General features: G+C 43.1%; 1 protein-coding gene across 1 annotated transcript in view; it reads left to right on the top strand.

Moving 5' to 3' along the window:
• The window catches only part of tmprss3 (transmembrane protease, serine 3), a 127,825-nt gene that overhangs the window by 32,238 nt on the left and 82,455 nt on the right, over positions 1-13,132 (top strand). Inside the window, exon 3 of the mRNA XM_023337092.1 lies at positions 8,979-9,213. Coding sequence (XP_023192860.1) covers positions 8,979-9,213 — 235 coding nt within the window. The remainder of the gene's footprint in view (positions 1-8,978; positions 9,214-13,132) is intronic.

Below are 13,132 nucleotides of genomic sequence, written 5' to 3' on the forward strand. Positions count from 1 at the left end.
CACAGTGCGAGTCGGGCACTGAGGGAAGCTATGAAGACGGAGACGAGATACGTAAAATTATATGAAGAGAATGCTGAAGATGAGCATGGAGCTGTTGGCGTAAGGTCGAGAGAATACCTTGAATACTGGTTAAACGTGATCTAAAGAGTTGAATGATGTCGTATATAAATTATGGCCTCAAGATTGAGAGAATGCAGGGGCTTGGAATGATGGACGAGCATGAAGAGGAAGCTAAGACTGGAAATGAGGATGGGAAACTGAGGAACTATAGGGAATAAAATTACGGTGTGAGGCGCGGATGAGGGTTTGAAATAGATTATTTTGTCTAGTAGCTGGACTGGACTGAACAAGGGCTGGGAGATATAGCTTATCAGCGAGAGTGTTAGAATGGCAGGATGCTGGAAGATGAAGGCCAGCTGGGGAAGCGAGTGTTCGAATGGCGGGATGATAGTAGATGAAGGCCGGATCTGCAATAAGCGGAGGTGATTAGAATGATTAGTGGCAATTAAATTGATTAATGGCTAATGATGGCGAGGAAAATGGTGGAGATTCGGCTTTGCGGGTCAAACATGATAGCTTATGGCGGAGAGCGGCGATGTGGGGACGCTTACAGAAATGACCCCTCGGGAAACAGGCTACAGAAGTGGGATGGGCTTTGTAGAATGCTGAGGACTCGAGCTGCTGAAATGGAGGTTGGAGCTGAACCGGCTGCATGGGGGTTCCCCCTCGAAAGGGTCATGCAGGACAGGCTGGATAGAATGAGAAAATTAGAGAGGAGGTGCCGTCCTATACTCCCAGCGATAAGGAGGTGCTGGCTTCACCCCCATGGGGGTTGAGAATATGGGCGATAATGAATTTTATTTTATTTTTTTAAACTGAAGATGTGCAAAGCTTTTGCACTTGTGAAACGTACCATGCGAACTAACTGGACTTGGACCTAAGCAATGATGTTGGAGGTTCTGTTCCTCCGGATGGGGCCGTGGCTTCAGAACAGCTGCGAGTGCTGGTAGTTCATTGTTAACGGGCAGCAAGGGTGGCTTGTAGGTGCCTTATGATAATTGGCTAGGAAGAGGGACTGGAACGAATGTACTAGTGAAACCTGGGAAAGCTAGAGGATAGGCTGCATGGACTTGGAGATGACAGGATGGCCTGGGAATAGCATGCGAATTCGGACAATTGTCTGGTGAGAGATGAAGCTTAGAAGCGCCAGCAGGGACGTGAGCTTGAAATGTCGGCATACGAGGCAGTTTACTGTTGGCGGGCCACGGTTAAGCAAGTTATCAGGGGGCATGGACTTATGTGGGGGGCAAATGAATCTACGTAGCTGAACGTAGGTAACGGCTCGGTAGCCGCGGGCTACTTGTTAACAGGCTTAAGATGCTGTAATATTAGCTGAGCATCACTTATCTGTCGATACCTGCATCCGACAGCATTGCTCAACTTGGTCGGTTACTTTGGGGGAAAACTTAGCAGGGTTCTGCATTTGTGGCATGATTATAATGGACATACGCAGCTCTGCGCAGCAGCAGCAGGTCTCCTTCGCTGCCGCACCGGTGTAATTCCAGCAAGCATCTCAGAGTTCAAGTTGCGTTTGAGGGCAGCTCAGGAAACAGGTTACGACATTTAGTGGATTAAACAGTTTTAACTACTGAAAGTGACGGGGACACGGATATGGGAAGTGCGGGAGCCCCTATAGTATCAAATCAACATAGGAATGACGAAGAATTGGCCATTCTGGGGTGGAAACAGGCAGCTTCCGGTTCAGGGGGTGGGGAGGGGCACTGCTTACTCTGGGCAGGCAATACACTCCGAAGCTCACCCGTACCGTTGGGCCTGGCGGGGAAGCAGGTAAACTCTTGAGACCAAGGATAAACCCAGAAAACGACTTAGACAATCCTAAAACTTAAGCTAAGAAAAAGGGGGCACTTTGTTAAAAGGCCAGGTGCTCGAATCCTGACAACGGCATGCAAAATGTCGAGGTTTTTTTTTTTTTCCCCTTTTGGTTATAATGCACATCCCGCTCAGCAATGTCAATGGGAGCGTGACGTACTGTCACGCGGTTAAAGACGGCGGGTGCATGATTTAAGATAGTCACTGTGAAGCAGAGAAATGAATGCAGTAACCATGACGGCCCATGAACGGCTCTACGTAGCTGGGTGCGCATGCGTCTACTGTTTTATGAATGAATAATTCCACTGTGCGGATAAACGTGACCAAACACGAACGCTGGCTTGAGAGGGGCAGAGAAAAGGAGCAGGAAGTCCAGTGCGGGGATAATAAAGTTAGAGGAGGAATATATGGGGCTTGATAACGGAGGCTACTACTGAGGGCGGGAAGCTGTAGAAAAGAGGTTGGCGATCCACCTTGGGTCACGCTGGGAGGGATGCTACTATTTACTAATTTATTTATGCATTCATAAAAATAAAAGCTCTGAAGCAATTGAACCACGCCCGGATGGCGCATGCGAAATGGGCCTGCAAGTTCGGGAAGGGGATAGACTAAGTTCCGCGTTTCCTAACATTGCAAACATGAATGAGACATGTGAGGCTACGTCTTACCCTGAAAGCCCGAGGCGGGCGTAGCGTGGGGAATCCGAAGGGAGGCGCTGATGACCGGGCTGCCAGCAGCTATGCGGAAGTGAGTGAAGCTGTTGAAGTGGCCGAACCAGAGCGGGGAACCGGTGGAAAGGCGATGTGGTGAACGCGGTGGAAAGATGATGAACGACGAGCTGGGAGGGCGACGGAGATCGGTGCGGCGAGACCTTGGCGGGCCGGCCAGGGCCTGAGGCGGAGAGAGATGGCCCAGGGATGAAGACAGTGGGATTATGTGGCCGCTTGCCAGAGACAGGCCGTGGAGTGGGTGGCGCGGGAGCAGGGGACGGTGGATCCCGGTCAGGCGAGAGAGCGGTGGCAGAAGCTGCTTAGGATGAATGAGGCAGGGAGGAATACTTCTTCCATCTGAGGAGCAACTGAGGGAAAGAAGGGGCCGAGCAAGCGGCTTAGCGGCTTTTATGAGGGACATTAGAGCTGGAAGGGCGAGCAATCACGGAGAAAAGGATCTGGTGAGATAACTGGCTGGGAGCTGAGGCGTGCGGCTGAACAGGTTGAGCGCAGCTGGAAAGCGGAAGATGCCATGGATGGAAGTCCTTATCAACTGGGCCTTGGTCGGTGATTGGACGTGACGTGGCTTGGTCCAGCGTTGATAGGTCGGCGTTGATGAGTGGGACGCGCCGATTGGATGATGCGGGTGGGGCTAAAGAGTCTTCCAGTTTGAATTTGCGCCTAGGCTTCATTTGGTCTTAGAACAGGTGAAGAGTCAAATTATGGTCTTAAGGATTTAATCTTTTGGCTAAATTTTTATTCCCAAATGCCGCTTTCTAAAATTCGCCTCCATTTTTAAATCTTTTTAAAGCTGCAGTATGTAACTTTTTCAAAACCATGGATTTAGTCTGAAAAGTTGAACAAGCTCCTAAAAGCCCCGCTCCCATGCTCTCTGCTGTGTCACACAGCCCTCTCTCCACAGCCCCTCCCGCACAGAGGAGGCTAGTGTCAGGACGCGCGGCCTAGTAAACACGGCTCCACTGTGGCGGATAAACAGCTCTAACATCGTTAGGTGTCAATAATATGCTGTACATTTAAAAAATAGTTTATATTTTAACGTTGCACTCATTTTATAAGTTATAAATAGCTAGTAAGCTAACATAAAAGCAGCCATGGTGCGTAATTACTCAATGTTAGATGAGGTTTGCTAACTATCTAGGCAACATGTCAAGCCAGTGAATTAGCAAATTACATTTTTCGCTTTGCACGGGGTGACATTTCATCTGTATGTTATGAGACATGGAGTCTATGGGCTCCGATAAGGAATTTACACAAACAGTGATGGGCGGATAGAAGAGGACGTGTCCATGGAGAATCAGGCAGGGCAGGTGTAAGATGGGTCAGAGGTTGCGGAGTTGATTCAGCTCCTGACCATCTCAGCTGAGGACTTGGGATGTGGAGAATTTAAGATCAGAGGTTGCTGCTTTTGAACGTGCAAGTTTGCTCCGTTTCACTTTTTTCTCTTTGCACATTACAAATTACAGTGAGCAAAATATTTTAACACCCTACGACAGGGGTACTCAATACGTAGATCGCAATTGACTGGTCGATCGCGGAAGGTTTTCAGATGAACTTGGCAGTAGGTGACAAACTGAACGCCTCCAAGAGGCTGAAATCAGCGCGTCCTTCTCTGACGTGCTGGTTTCGCCACGGCAATGGGTGTGCTAAAACGACAAAGAGAGACGAAGAGTAAAAAGGTACGACTGGTTTTGAGTTGATCACCTGTTCGGGTTTTTGCTGTGGTGCATTACAGCCGCTGTAGTTTCTGAATGTTCAATAAACGACAAAAATTTGGACTAATTGCCTTGTTCGTTTGTGAGTATACGTCACAACAAACATCAAATGGGACAAATATATTTCATTAAGTAACAAACAAATGGCTTCTACCACGATAATTATATGAAATTAAATTAATTGTCTATTGCATGAAAATTTGTTTAGTGTTCTCTGGCATCTTGCTTTGAGCTCAGAGTCTGAGTGTTGGGAACCGGCGTTTTTGGTCCCAGTTTGTGGTTTTTCTTCTGTTCTCCCTGTTTATCGGTGGTTCCTCATTTCATCCACCTGAGGGCGCCAGAGGCAGCACTAAGGATGGGTGTGCCCATGATTCAGCACACCTGTTGTTCATCTTCTAATCATCCTGAAGCTTAAGAGGAGTGGACTGCCTGCACTTCAGCGCCTGAGTGTTTGCCAGTGATGGTACCGCGAGCCTCTCTGAGATTTGGTTCTCTGAGAAATACCTAGAGTAAATTCTCGTAAATTCTCCTTGTCCTTTTCCTCTCTCAGGTGTTTTCCTTGAGACACTGAGTACTCTCGTTGTGAAGACCCAGCTCTGGCCTTCTGGATTTCCACTCCTCGTGACGCCGTGGAAATTACCCACTGGTTGCCCGAGCCCAACAGTGATCTCCTCAACCAGATCACCAACAGTTATCGGAGGTTTCCCCAGCTGGCAGTCCGACCGCTCCTTTTTCCTTCCTCCACGCTCAGAACTTACCTGTCCGCCCTCCACCACAACCAAGTGGACCAAGACCCGAACCGGCAGTTACTCTCTCCCAGGCTGAACCTACCATCTCACAAAGTAAGACCAGTCCAATTCTGTTTGCAACTCACTTTTCCCATTACCACAAACTCATCTTCTCCCTCTGTTGCTCCTTAGTGAGTCGACGACTCCGTGAGCCTGATCCCGGATTTATTCTCTCTCAACAATCTTATCATTTTGTGCAAATAAAATCATTTTTAACTGATTACTGTTCTTCTGTGCTTGTTCTGCATGTGGGCTAAGAACTTAAAACCCATTATGACACTGAGAGGCTTTTTCTCTATCAAACATTTATTTGCGTCTCTTATTTAGTGGAAATGTTGATGAGATTTTCTCATTTTGGGGAAAATCTCATTAACATCAATATTTCCACTAAATAAGTGGAAATATAGTCCAATATTGTTGGACTTGAATTTATTTCAAAGTCATTTGTTAATGTTAGCTCATTTTCAACAGTGGACCTATAAAGGTCCACTGTTTATTTTCACCACGCCATCTACACCATACTTCTTCTTCCATTTAGTCAGGTACTTTAAGTCACCTGGCTCTATCTGATACATCAACTTTTCATCCCCTCCTTGCCTTGTGAAGAACACATTTTTCAGTGTTTTAGTCAAGTTCCTTAGACACCTAGGTGGGTTCTACGGAACGGGGATGTGGACAGTTAAGTTCTTATTGTGGTAATTCTCACTTTGACTCAACGGTTAATTGAGTGGAGAATTCTTGCTATGCATCCACAACAAGCCTGTCACTTACTTTCCCACTGCTTTTAGACTTCACCCTTTTAAACCTTTCCCTTCATGGCTTTTAATTCTTTCCCGTTTCCTTAAACAGGGGACACAAACCTCCAATACCATTCACTTAGTTGGTTGATCCCTGCTCTGTCCCGGTTTGGATCCCATCAATCCGCCGTTGGTAGAAGGAGATGACCTAAGACGCTGGCCTCATCCCCCGGGACCTTCAGGACAGGTCCTCAGACCCTGACTGCCAGCAGATTTCAGTGCGTCGTACTCCCTCCGTCAACGGGCGGGTATGTTGGGATCCCGGACGAGCCCCCAAGATGTCAGGTCTATTTTAGTTCCCAACCTGCAAGGAATCAACCAGAGGCATAAATTGCTTTTCTGCAGAAGAGGGAAGAGAAGCCAGACACGGAGAACCACAGTGAAACACTGTCTGGGATCAACTTCGCCTGCTCTCAGTCCTTAGCTGCCTCTTATTATAACAAAAAAGGGGTTGAGTTTCTTCATACAGTCTGACAGGTAGTTTAGTCAGAGTCTTCTACCACAGACTGTTCTGGGACATTCTGTGATTACACCCTTACAATGACACAAGGCTGACCCATTTAAATCAGTTTCAACATGCAGTTTGATAAAACAAGAAGAGTGTGTAAGCGTTTCTTTTCTCCAAGCAAACATCCAAGGAACAGTTAATAATGTACCATAGAAAGAAAAGGAGCCAAAGTTAAAAACATGAAAGAATAATATGAAAACATATCCTTTCAGATAAACTCATAATTTAAATGAACTTAGATAATTTTTCCAACAAGTATCAATGGAGAAAAGCAGACTGATGTAAACCTTTTAAAACAACGGAAACAATCCCAGTATTCTGATGATTGAAATTCAAAAGTGCTGTGCTACTATCGTTTCATCACTTTCAGCACCGATGTTAGCTTTATAAAATGAACGCTCTGTATGGTATCACCCATGGAGAGATTTCTTTATTTAAATTGGTTCATTTTTCTAAGGGATACACAGTGAGTGTATCGTTATTTTAGTTACATAAGAGCGATATTCTGTTGTCTTTCCATGGAAGCGGGCAGCATCCAGACGGACAATAAAACATTTTATAATATAAGTTCCTGCTTTGACATGACTACAACACTGCTCAAACATATGTACAAACACCCTCAATAAAACATAAAATATTTCAAAATCAGACACCAGACAAATGAATCACAGCAACGTCATTAGCTGGAGAAACGCTGCACTGATCCGGTGATCAGTAGCAGGAAAACGGAGCTGACAGAAAGCTGACAGAAACACTGAAGAGTAGGAGAGCTACCATCGATACAGTTGCAGCCAAGCATGTTTTAATGTTACACAATACAGTTTTATCAAGTTGCTCAAAGGCTAAACTAGTATTGTTGTGCATTTAAAGTGTAAAGTTTACCTTTGAGCCAATGCCCCCCAAAGAAATCTCAGCGCCCCCTTTTGTAAAAATTTCTGCAAGTGCCCCTTGCAGTCTTCTGAACATCCCCATTGAGAAGGCCTCCAAAAGTGGGGCGTGCTAACCCCCTGCGCCACCACAGCACGCCCCAACTAGATAGAAAGTTAAGCATTTTTTCTTTTCTGTAAGGAGCAAAAAAACATGTGTTTTTCTACAAGAGACTCATTCAGCAGAGACAGAATTTTACAAAATTCTGCAAAATACATTGTGATGATGCTGTTTTATGTACAGTACACATGGTTATTATAAAATAACCATTGCAAAAATGATCACTCCCATCTATCTGTGGGAGTGATGATGTTGAGCCATTTTAGGTCCCTGGCTCTGATGCTGCTGCCCCAACAGATGAGAACAGAAGAGATACCACTTTCAATAACAGACTTGTAGAAGATTTACAACATCTTGCTGAAGATTCATGATCGGATGATGACGATTGCTGTTGCTTGGCTGTTCATTGATGACTGAAGCACCGTACGTATCAGGAAAAGTGGTTCGCCACCCCAAAACAAGTCTGTCTAGACAGCATAGAAAGCTGACTCCACAAGGTTTCTGACCAGCAGCAATTATGCTTCGACAATCAAGGGGAGTGGCTTCATCGTTTACCAAAGTTGTAATAAAACATACGGTACACTGGTCATACATAAGGCGCACCGGAATATAAGGTGCAGTGCCGATTTCTTTGCAAATATAGGGATTTTATGTGCGCCTTATAGTCTGAAAAATATGGTAATTAAAGTACCTCACAACAACCACTTAAAACACCTCCAGGTGTTTTATTTGCAATGAGCTAGTGGTGTCATACAGCTTCTTCGATGCTTTGTTAGCGTTAGCACCTGGTGAAATGTAAACAATGGTGACGAACACTGCAGTAAACTCCCGAGGCAGATAGCATGGCCAACATTTCACTGTCATAAGTTGTCTCAGAGCAGCAGCTTTTTACCAGTCCACAGTTCGAACACCAACCTTCATTGATGTGCATACAGAGTCCTCCTCCCCTTGTTTTTTGTTAGTTGCGGTCCTCTCGGAAAGCTAAGTCCGACATGTTGTTCTTATTCCAGGTTCCTGTTAGGCAAAAAACAACACAGTTCTGGATCTCTGTAGAAACCCTCAGCCTCAGATGTAAAAAATCCACTTTATCATCTAGTGAGCAGACATTAGTCAAAAAGAGAGTCAGAATCAGTGGCTTCATAGCCTTCACCTGGGCCAATGCGCCCCGACAATTCCCCGTCTTCTGTTTTCAAGCAGCATGAGGATAACAAATCAAATAGCGAAGGAATACCTGATTAGCAATTATTGTAGGAAGGGTTTAATTGCTATAATGCCAATAAAAATGTTTCTATTGACCATTGAGAAGTGTATAAATGTTTTTCAACATGACACTTTAGAGTAAAATTTATGCAAAGAAAATAATCATCTTTTTATTGATGCAGTGTTTTGATGATCTTTTGAGGGATGCTGGTCTCATATTTCCTATCTGAAACAAAAAAAATGTGGCCGAATGCAAGTAATCGTATTTCTAAATCTGTCATTGCCATAAAATGATTTTGGGTTAACTGTATGTTGATCAGTTGGATGTCTAAATAAATTTTTAACTTTACATAACTTTCTTTTAGGAATTGAAGACGGAGATAGGTGGAGATTCAGATAGCTCCAAGATCGAAGTGGTTTCGGTTACGGAGGACGATTTCCCCACGGTAGAAACCCCCAACACTCTTATTATCAGTCCCCTTGGCAGCTTTATTGCAGATTTTCGACCAGAGAAAGATCCAGGCAACCCAGAAGAGCTTCATTCTCAAGCTGCACCCAGTCTAACCATGCCAGTCACAAAAGTTCAGCCTTTTGTTCATGGTGAGATATGTTGATGTTTTCAATATGAGCACACTTCCTGTTAACCATGGCAGTTTGGCAAATAACTCTACTTCCAGTGGCGCAACTTGTTTGTTGCACCATTACTATGCTTTGAGTGATGTCCACAAAACCATACTGTTCTGATGTAGGATAAGCATGAATCTCTTCCAAAAATGGTTGTAACACCCTTGTTTCTTTTCCAATTTCTGTAAAATTTGACTAAAATTAAATCTGAAAAAAATTGTACATGTGGGTGATATATCTTACTTATAGAGATATGCTCGAGATCCCGATTTAGTTTCTTGAGATCCTGAAAAACTTTTGTTTTTGGGTGAAAATGCATGTTTATACAGTTTCTGGAAATCCAGTAGTGGTGGTGGAGTGTAAACGAGAGGCATAAAAAATGATTTACAACGTTTCCTATTGTCTAGAGATGTCCTAGATGACGATATTAGGCTGAGAGACACGAAGCTGAAATTAGTTTCCGATTGCAGCTTCTGATTTGGGAAATGGCTAAAGGGCAATTCCACCTATTTTTTCACTACCTTCTGTATCTTTCAATTCTAGTTAAAAATACAACACCGAGACTCTTCAAACCTGACTAGATTATTCTGCTTTAATTGCAGAATATTTAAAACCAAGTGTGAGATTGGTGAACCCTTTATTTGATTTGTGAAATTTCAATAAAGGGTGATTTCAGCCTTTTATGAACCCTATTTTTCAGACTATCAGCCGCTACTTTTTTCCCACACTTTGAACCATGCGGCTTATAGCCCGGTATGGCTTTTCTGTGGATTTTTCTTCAACCACCAGGGGGCTTTCTAGCAGGAAGTGAAACATTGGAAATCAAAGAATAAAGTGCTGATTTTCATTTAGAATAAGCACATGCTAGCAGCAGGCACGACAGAGAAATGTTTTCAAACTCAGACCCCCTCATCATGGAAACCACAGGAAGAAGTTCATATGATGCAGCTTTTAAGTTGAAGGCAATTGATCTGGCAGTACAGGTCGATAGCCGCTGCACGTAAGCTCAGCGTGAACGAATCCATGGTTTGGTGTTAGAGGGATGCGTTTTTAATAGATTTTATAAGGAGCCAGACCTCTGCTACATCCTTGTTGAAAACCGAGAGTGCGGCTCATATGTATATTTCCAGTTTATATAATATGATATTTGGATCACACTACAACATCTATACACTTCAAAGATGGAAAAGATTCTTCTATCGTACTGGCTAAATAATTTGGGCAGAATGACAAGAAAAGTCATAATAGACATGTTTGTGTTAGTGTGGTGGCACTATGGTATGAATCTGAGACTCTGCCCCTCAAAGCAGGGTAACCAGAAGGGGTCAGCAACGCCATCTTGGGGATTGCACCCAAGGAAATGGATCGCCAGTAAGGCACTTGGGTTCGTGACCAAATGAGAACAAGACTTTATTCCACCAAAAAAAAGTTACATTTTATTGTTCCATGTTTTAAAAAGACAATTAAAATTTGAAGAACCACAATGGGAAGTGCACAGTACTGAGACCTACCAGCAGGGTGAGGGCAGTCCAAATGTGGGGAACTGGTTCCTAAAACAAATGAATAAATCCAAATAAATCACCCCAAGCACTTGTGAACAGACACTTGATTGTGAAGAAATCCCAACACCGGTCACTTGCAAATCACACAGGTCCAGTCCCCTGGACACCCTCCTCCCACCACCTTCAGCTCTCAGGCTGGATACAAAAGGGTGGGGTTAAACAAAACAAAAAAGAAAAAAAAAGAAAGACACTACATTTTAGACATGAAGTGCTAAAATTAGGTTACCCCTAACCTCTGACATATCCAGTCATTAAAAATCAATGCTTGAATTAAGTAATCTAAAAAGCCAAGGCTGCTACCTGCAGCAAGGCCGAAGGCCACACAGAACAACCCGAAATAAATTTTAAAAAAAAGCACAAAACTAAGAAACCAAACAAATAGTTGAAATAAACAAAGCAGAAAATAAAAGAAACAAAGCAGCAGGGTCTCCAGCGAGGTGCAGCAGCTTTATGTCTGAAATGAAGTTACAGATTAATAGGTGATTTTAGAAAATGGCAGAAGGTAGAGAAAGCCATTGTCACCTACAAACTCTGCAGTGGCCAAAACTGCAGAGTTTTGACCACTGCAGAGATGGATGACTCCACCCTGACCAGTGAGCCCCTTCCGGCCCAACAGCAGGAGGATCCACTTGCCAGTACTTTCTATATATAAATAGTCATCATTTTTGTGCTATTGAACTGCATGGGTGCAATTAAAAAAATAAAAACATACCCGTTTTATGTTGCCAAGCTGAACTGGGGAGGGTAAATTACAGCCACACCCCAGTACCAAGCAGGAGACTTCAGGCAGCTTCTAAATTTAGACATTTTGAGTTGACCTACTAAAATTCCAGATCTTATACAGGAGGAGAAACATTACTTACTGATGTTAGAGTTTTGACCACTGCAAGCTAATCAAGCGACCTTCCTACTGAAGTGCGACCAAATGCAGGCATAAAGAAAACAGGTGAGAGAGTCTTCCTTTATGCTCCACACCCATTTATGAGGTAATTAGGTGCCAGGTGTCCTCAATCCTGGGGTAGGCTTCATCCTGCTACATTCGTATGAGAAGTCCTAGTTCAAACCATTAAAATTTTTTTATTTGTAAACATTTTTATTTCACAGCTTTTCTTTGATTTGAACATTTCTCGACTTCTGCTCATAGTTGCATGAGTAGCTTTTCTTTCTCACTACAAAAAAGACATTCAGTTATGAATCACCTGAATTGTGTTTTTGTATACATAATTATTTTTGTATACAAAACTTTAATTCTCTTGGCTATACTCCATTTATTTCACTGCCTGAGATCTGGTAGGGATTTTGTGTTTTCCAGTGCATTTATGGATGCCTGCCTTACATTCAAAATGATTGACTGTCGACTTCTGATACTGGTGCACATACTAAGCTTCCTGTTTTATTGTCCCTGAATGCATGCTGCCATTTTCTACTGTCACTACCTGCTGGTCCAGGAGGGTTGAATGCTGCAAGTCCATGAGTTGCTGGGTAAACCTTTTAAACTAATTAGGATAATTAACTAGGTTTACTATACTGTCTGATAAATAGGATCAAATCTTGCTACACTGAATATAAAAAATGAGAGAAAACAAAGTTAAAAGTACAAAACAGCAAAATAATGCTAATTTCGGAGAAGGTGGAGTTCAGTTCTTGTTTGGTCCAAATGCAAAAAAGTGGTTTACTGAAGTCTCACAAATCACAAACTTGGTTTTAAATATTCTGCTGATAGAGCAGAATATTCCAGTCCATGTTTGAAGAGTCTTTGTGTTGTAGTTTTTTCAACTGGAGTAGACGAAAGATGCTTAAAATGAAGGTAGTGGAAAAAATTGGTGGAATCGCCATTTAGCCATTTCCCGAATCGGAAGTTGCAATCAGAAATGAACTTCCACTTCCTATCTTTCTCTTTGCATGTGTATAATATCCTCATCTAGGACATCTCTAGACCAAAGAAAACATTGTAAATCACCCTCCATGTCTCTCATTTAGACTCCATCACTACCGGCATTGCATAAACTGCATAAACAGCCTTTTCACCCAACAAAGGAACATGCAATTTTTTGAGAAGTTTCTTGGGATTTTGAAAAAGTACATAGTGTGAATACTCCGCCTCCCCCAGTCTCACTTTCAACTTGTGCTTGAAGTGCACATTTTAAACTACACACCAGTTTTTAAATTGTGTTAATAGGCCAAGTAAAACCGGAGTTATGCTAAAATAAGTAAACCATATTTTTCCGAATGTCAGATAAATGTTAAAAACGTTTTTTTCTGGGAATGTGACAGGAAATGACCTTCAAACGCAAAAACGAAACGCAACATTAGATTCCTTTGTTATTAGAAAT

The sequence above is a fragment of the Xiphophorus maculatus genome, chromosome 7 (assembly GCF_002775205.1).
Source record: "Xiphophorus maculatus strain JP 163 A chromosome 7, X_maculatus-5.0-male, whole genome shotgun sequence".
Classification (NCBI taxonomy): domain Eukaryota; kingdom Metazoa; phylum Chordata; class Actinopteri; order Cyprinodontiformes; family Poeciliidae; genus Xiphophorus; species Xiphophorus maculatus.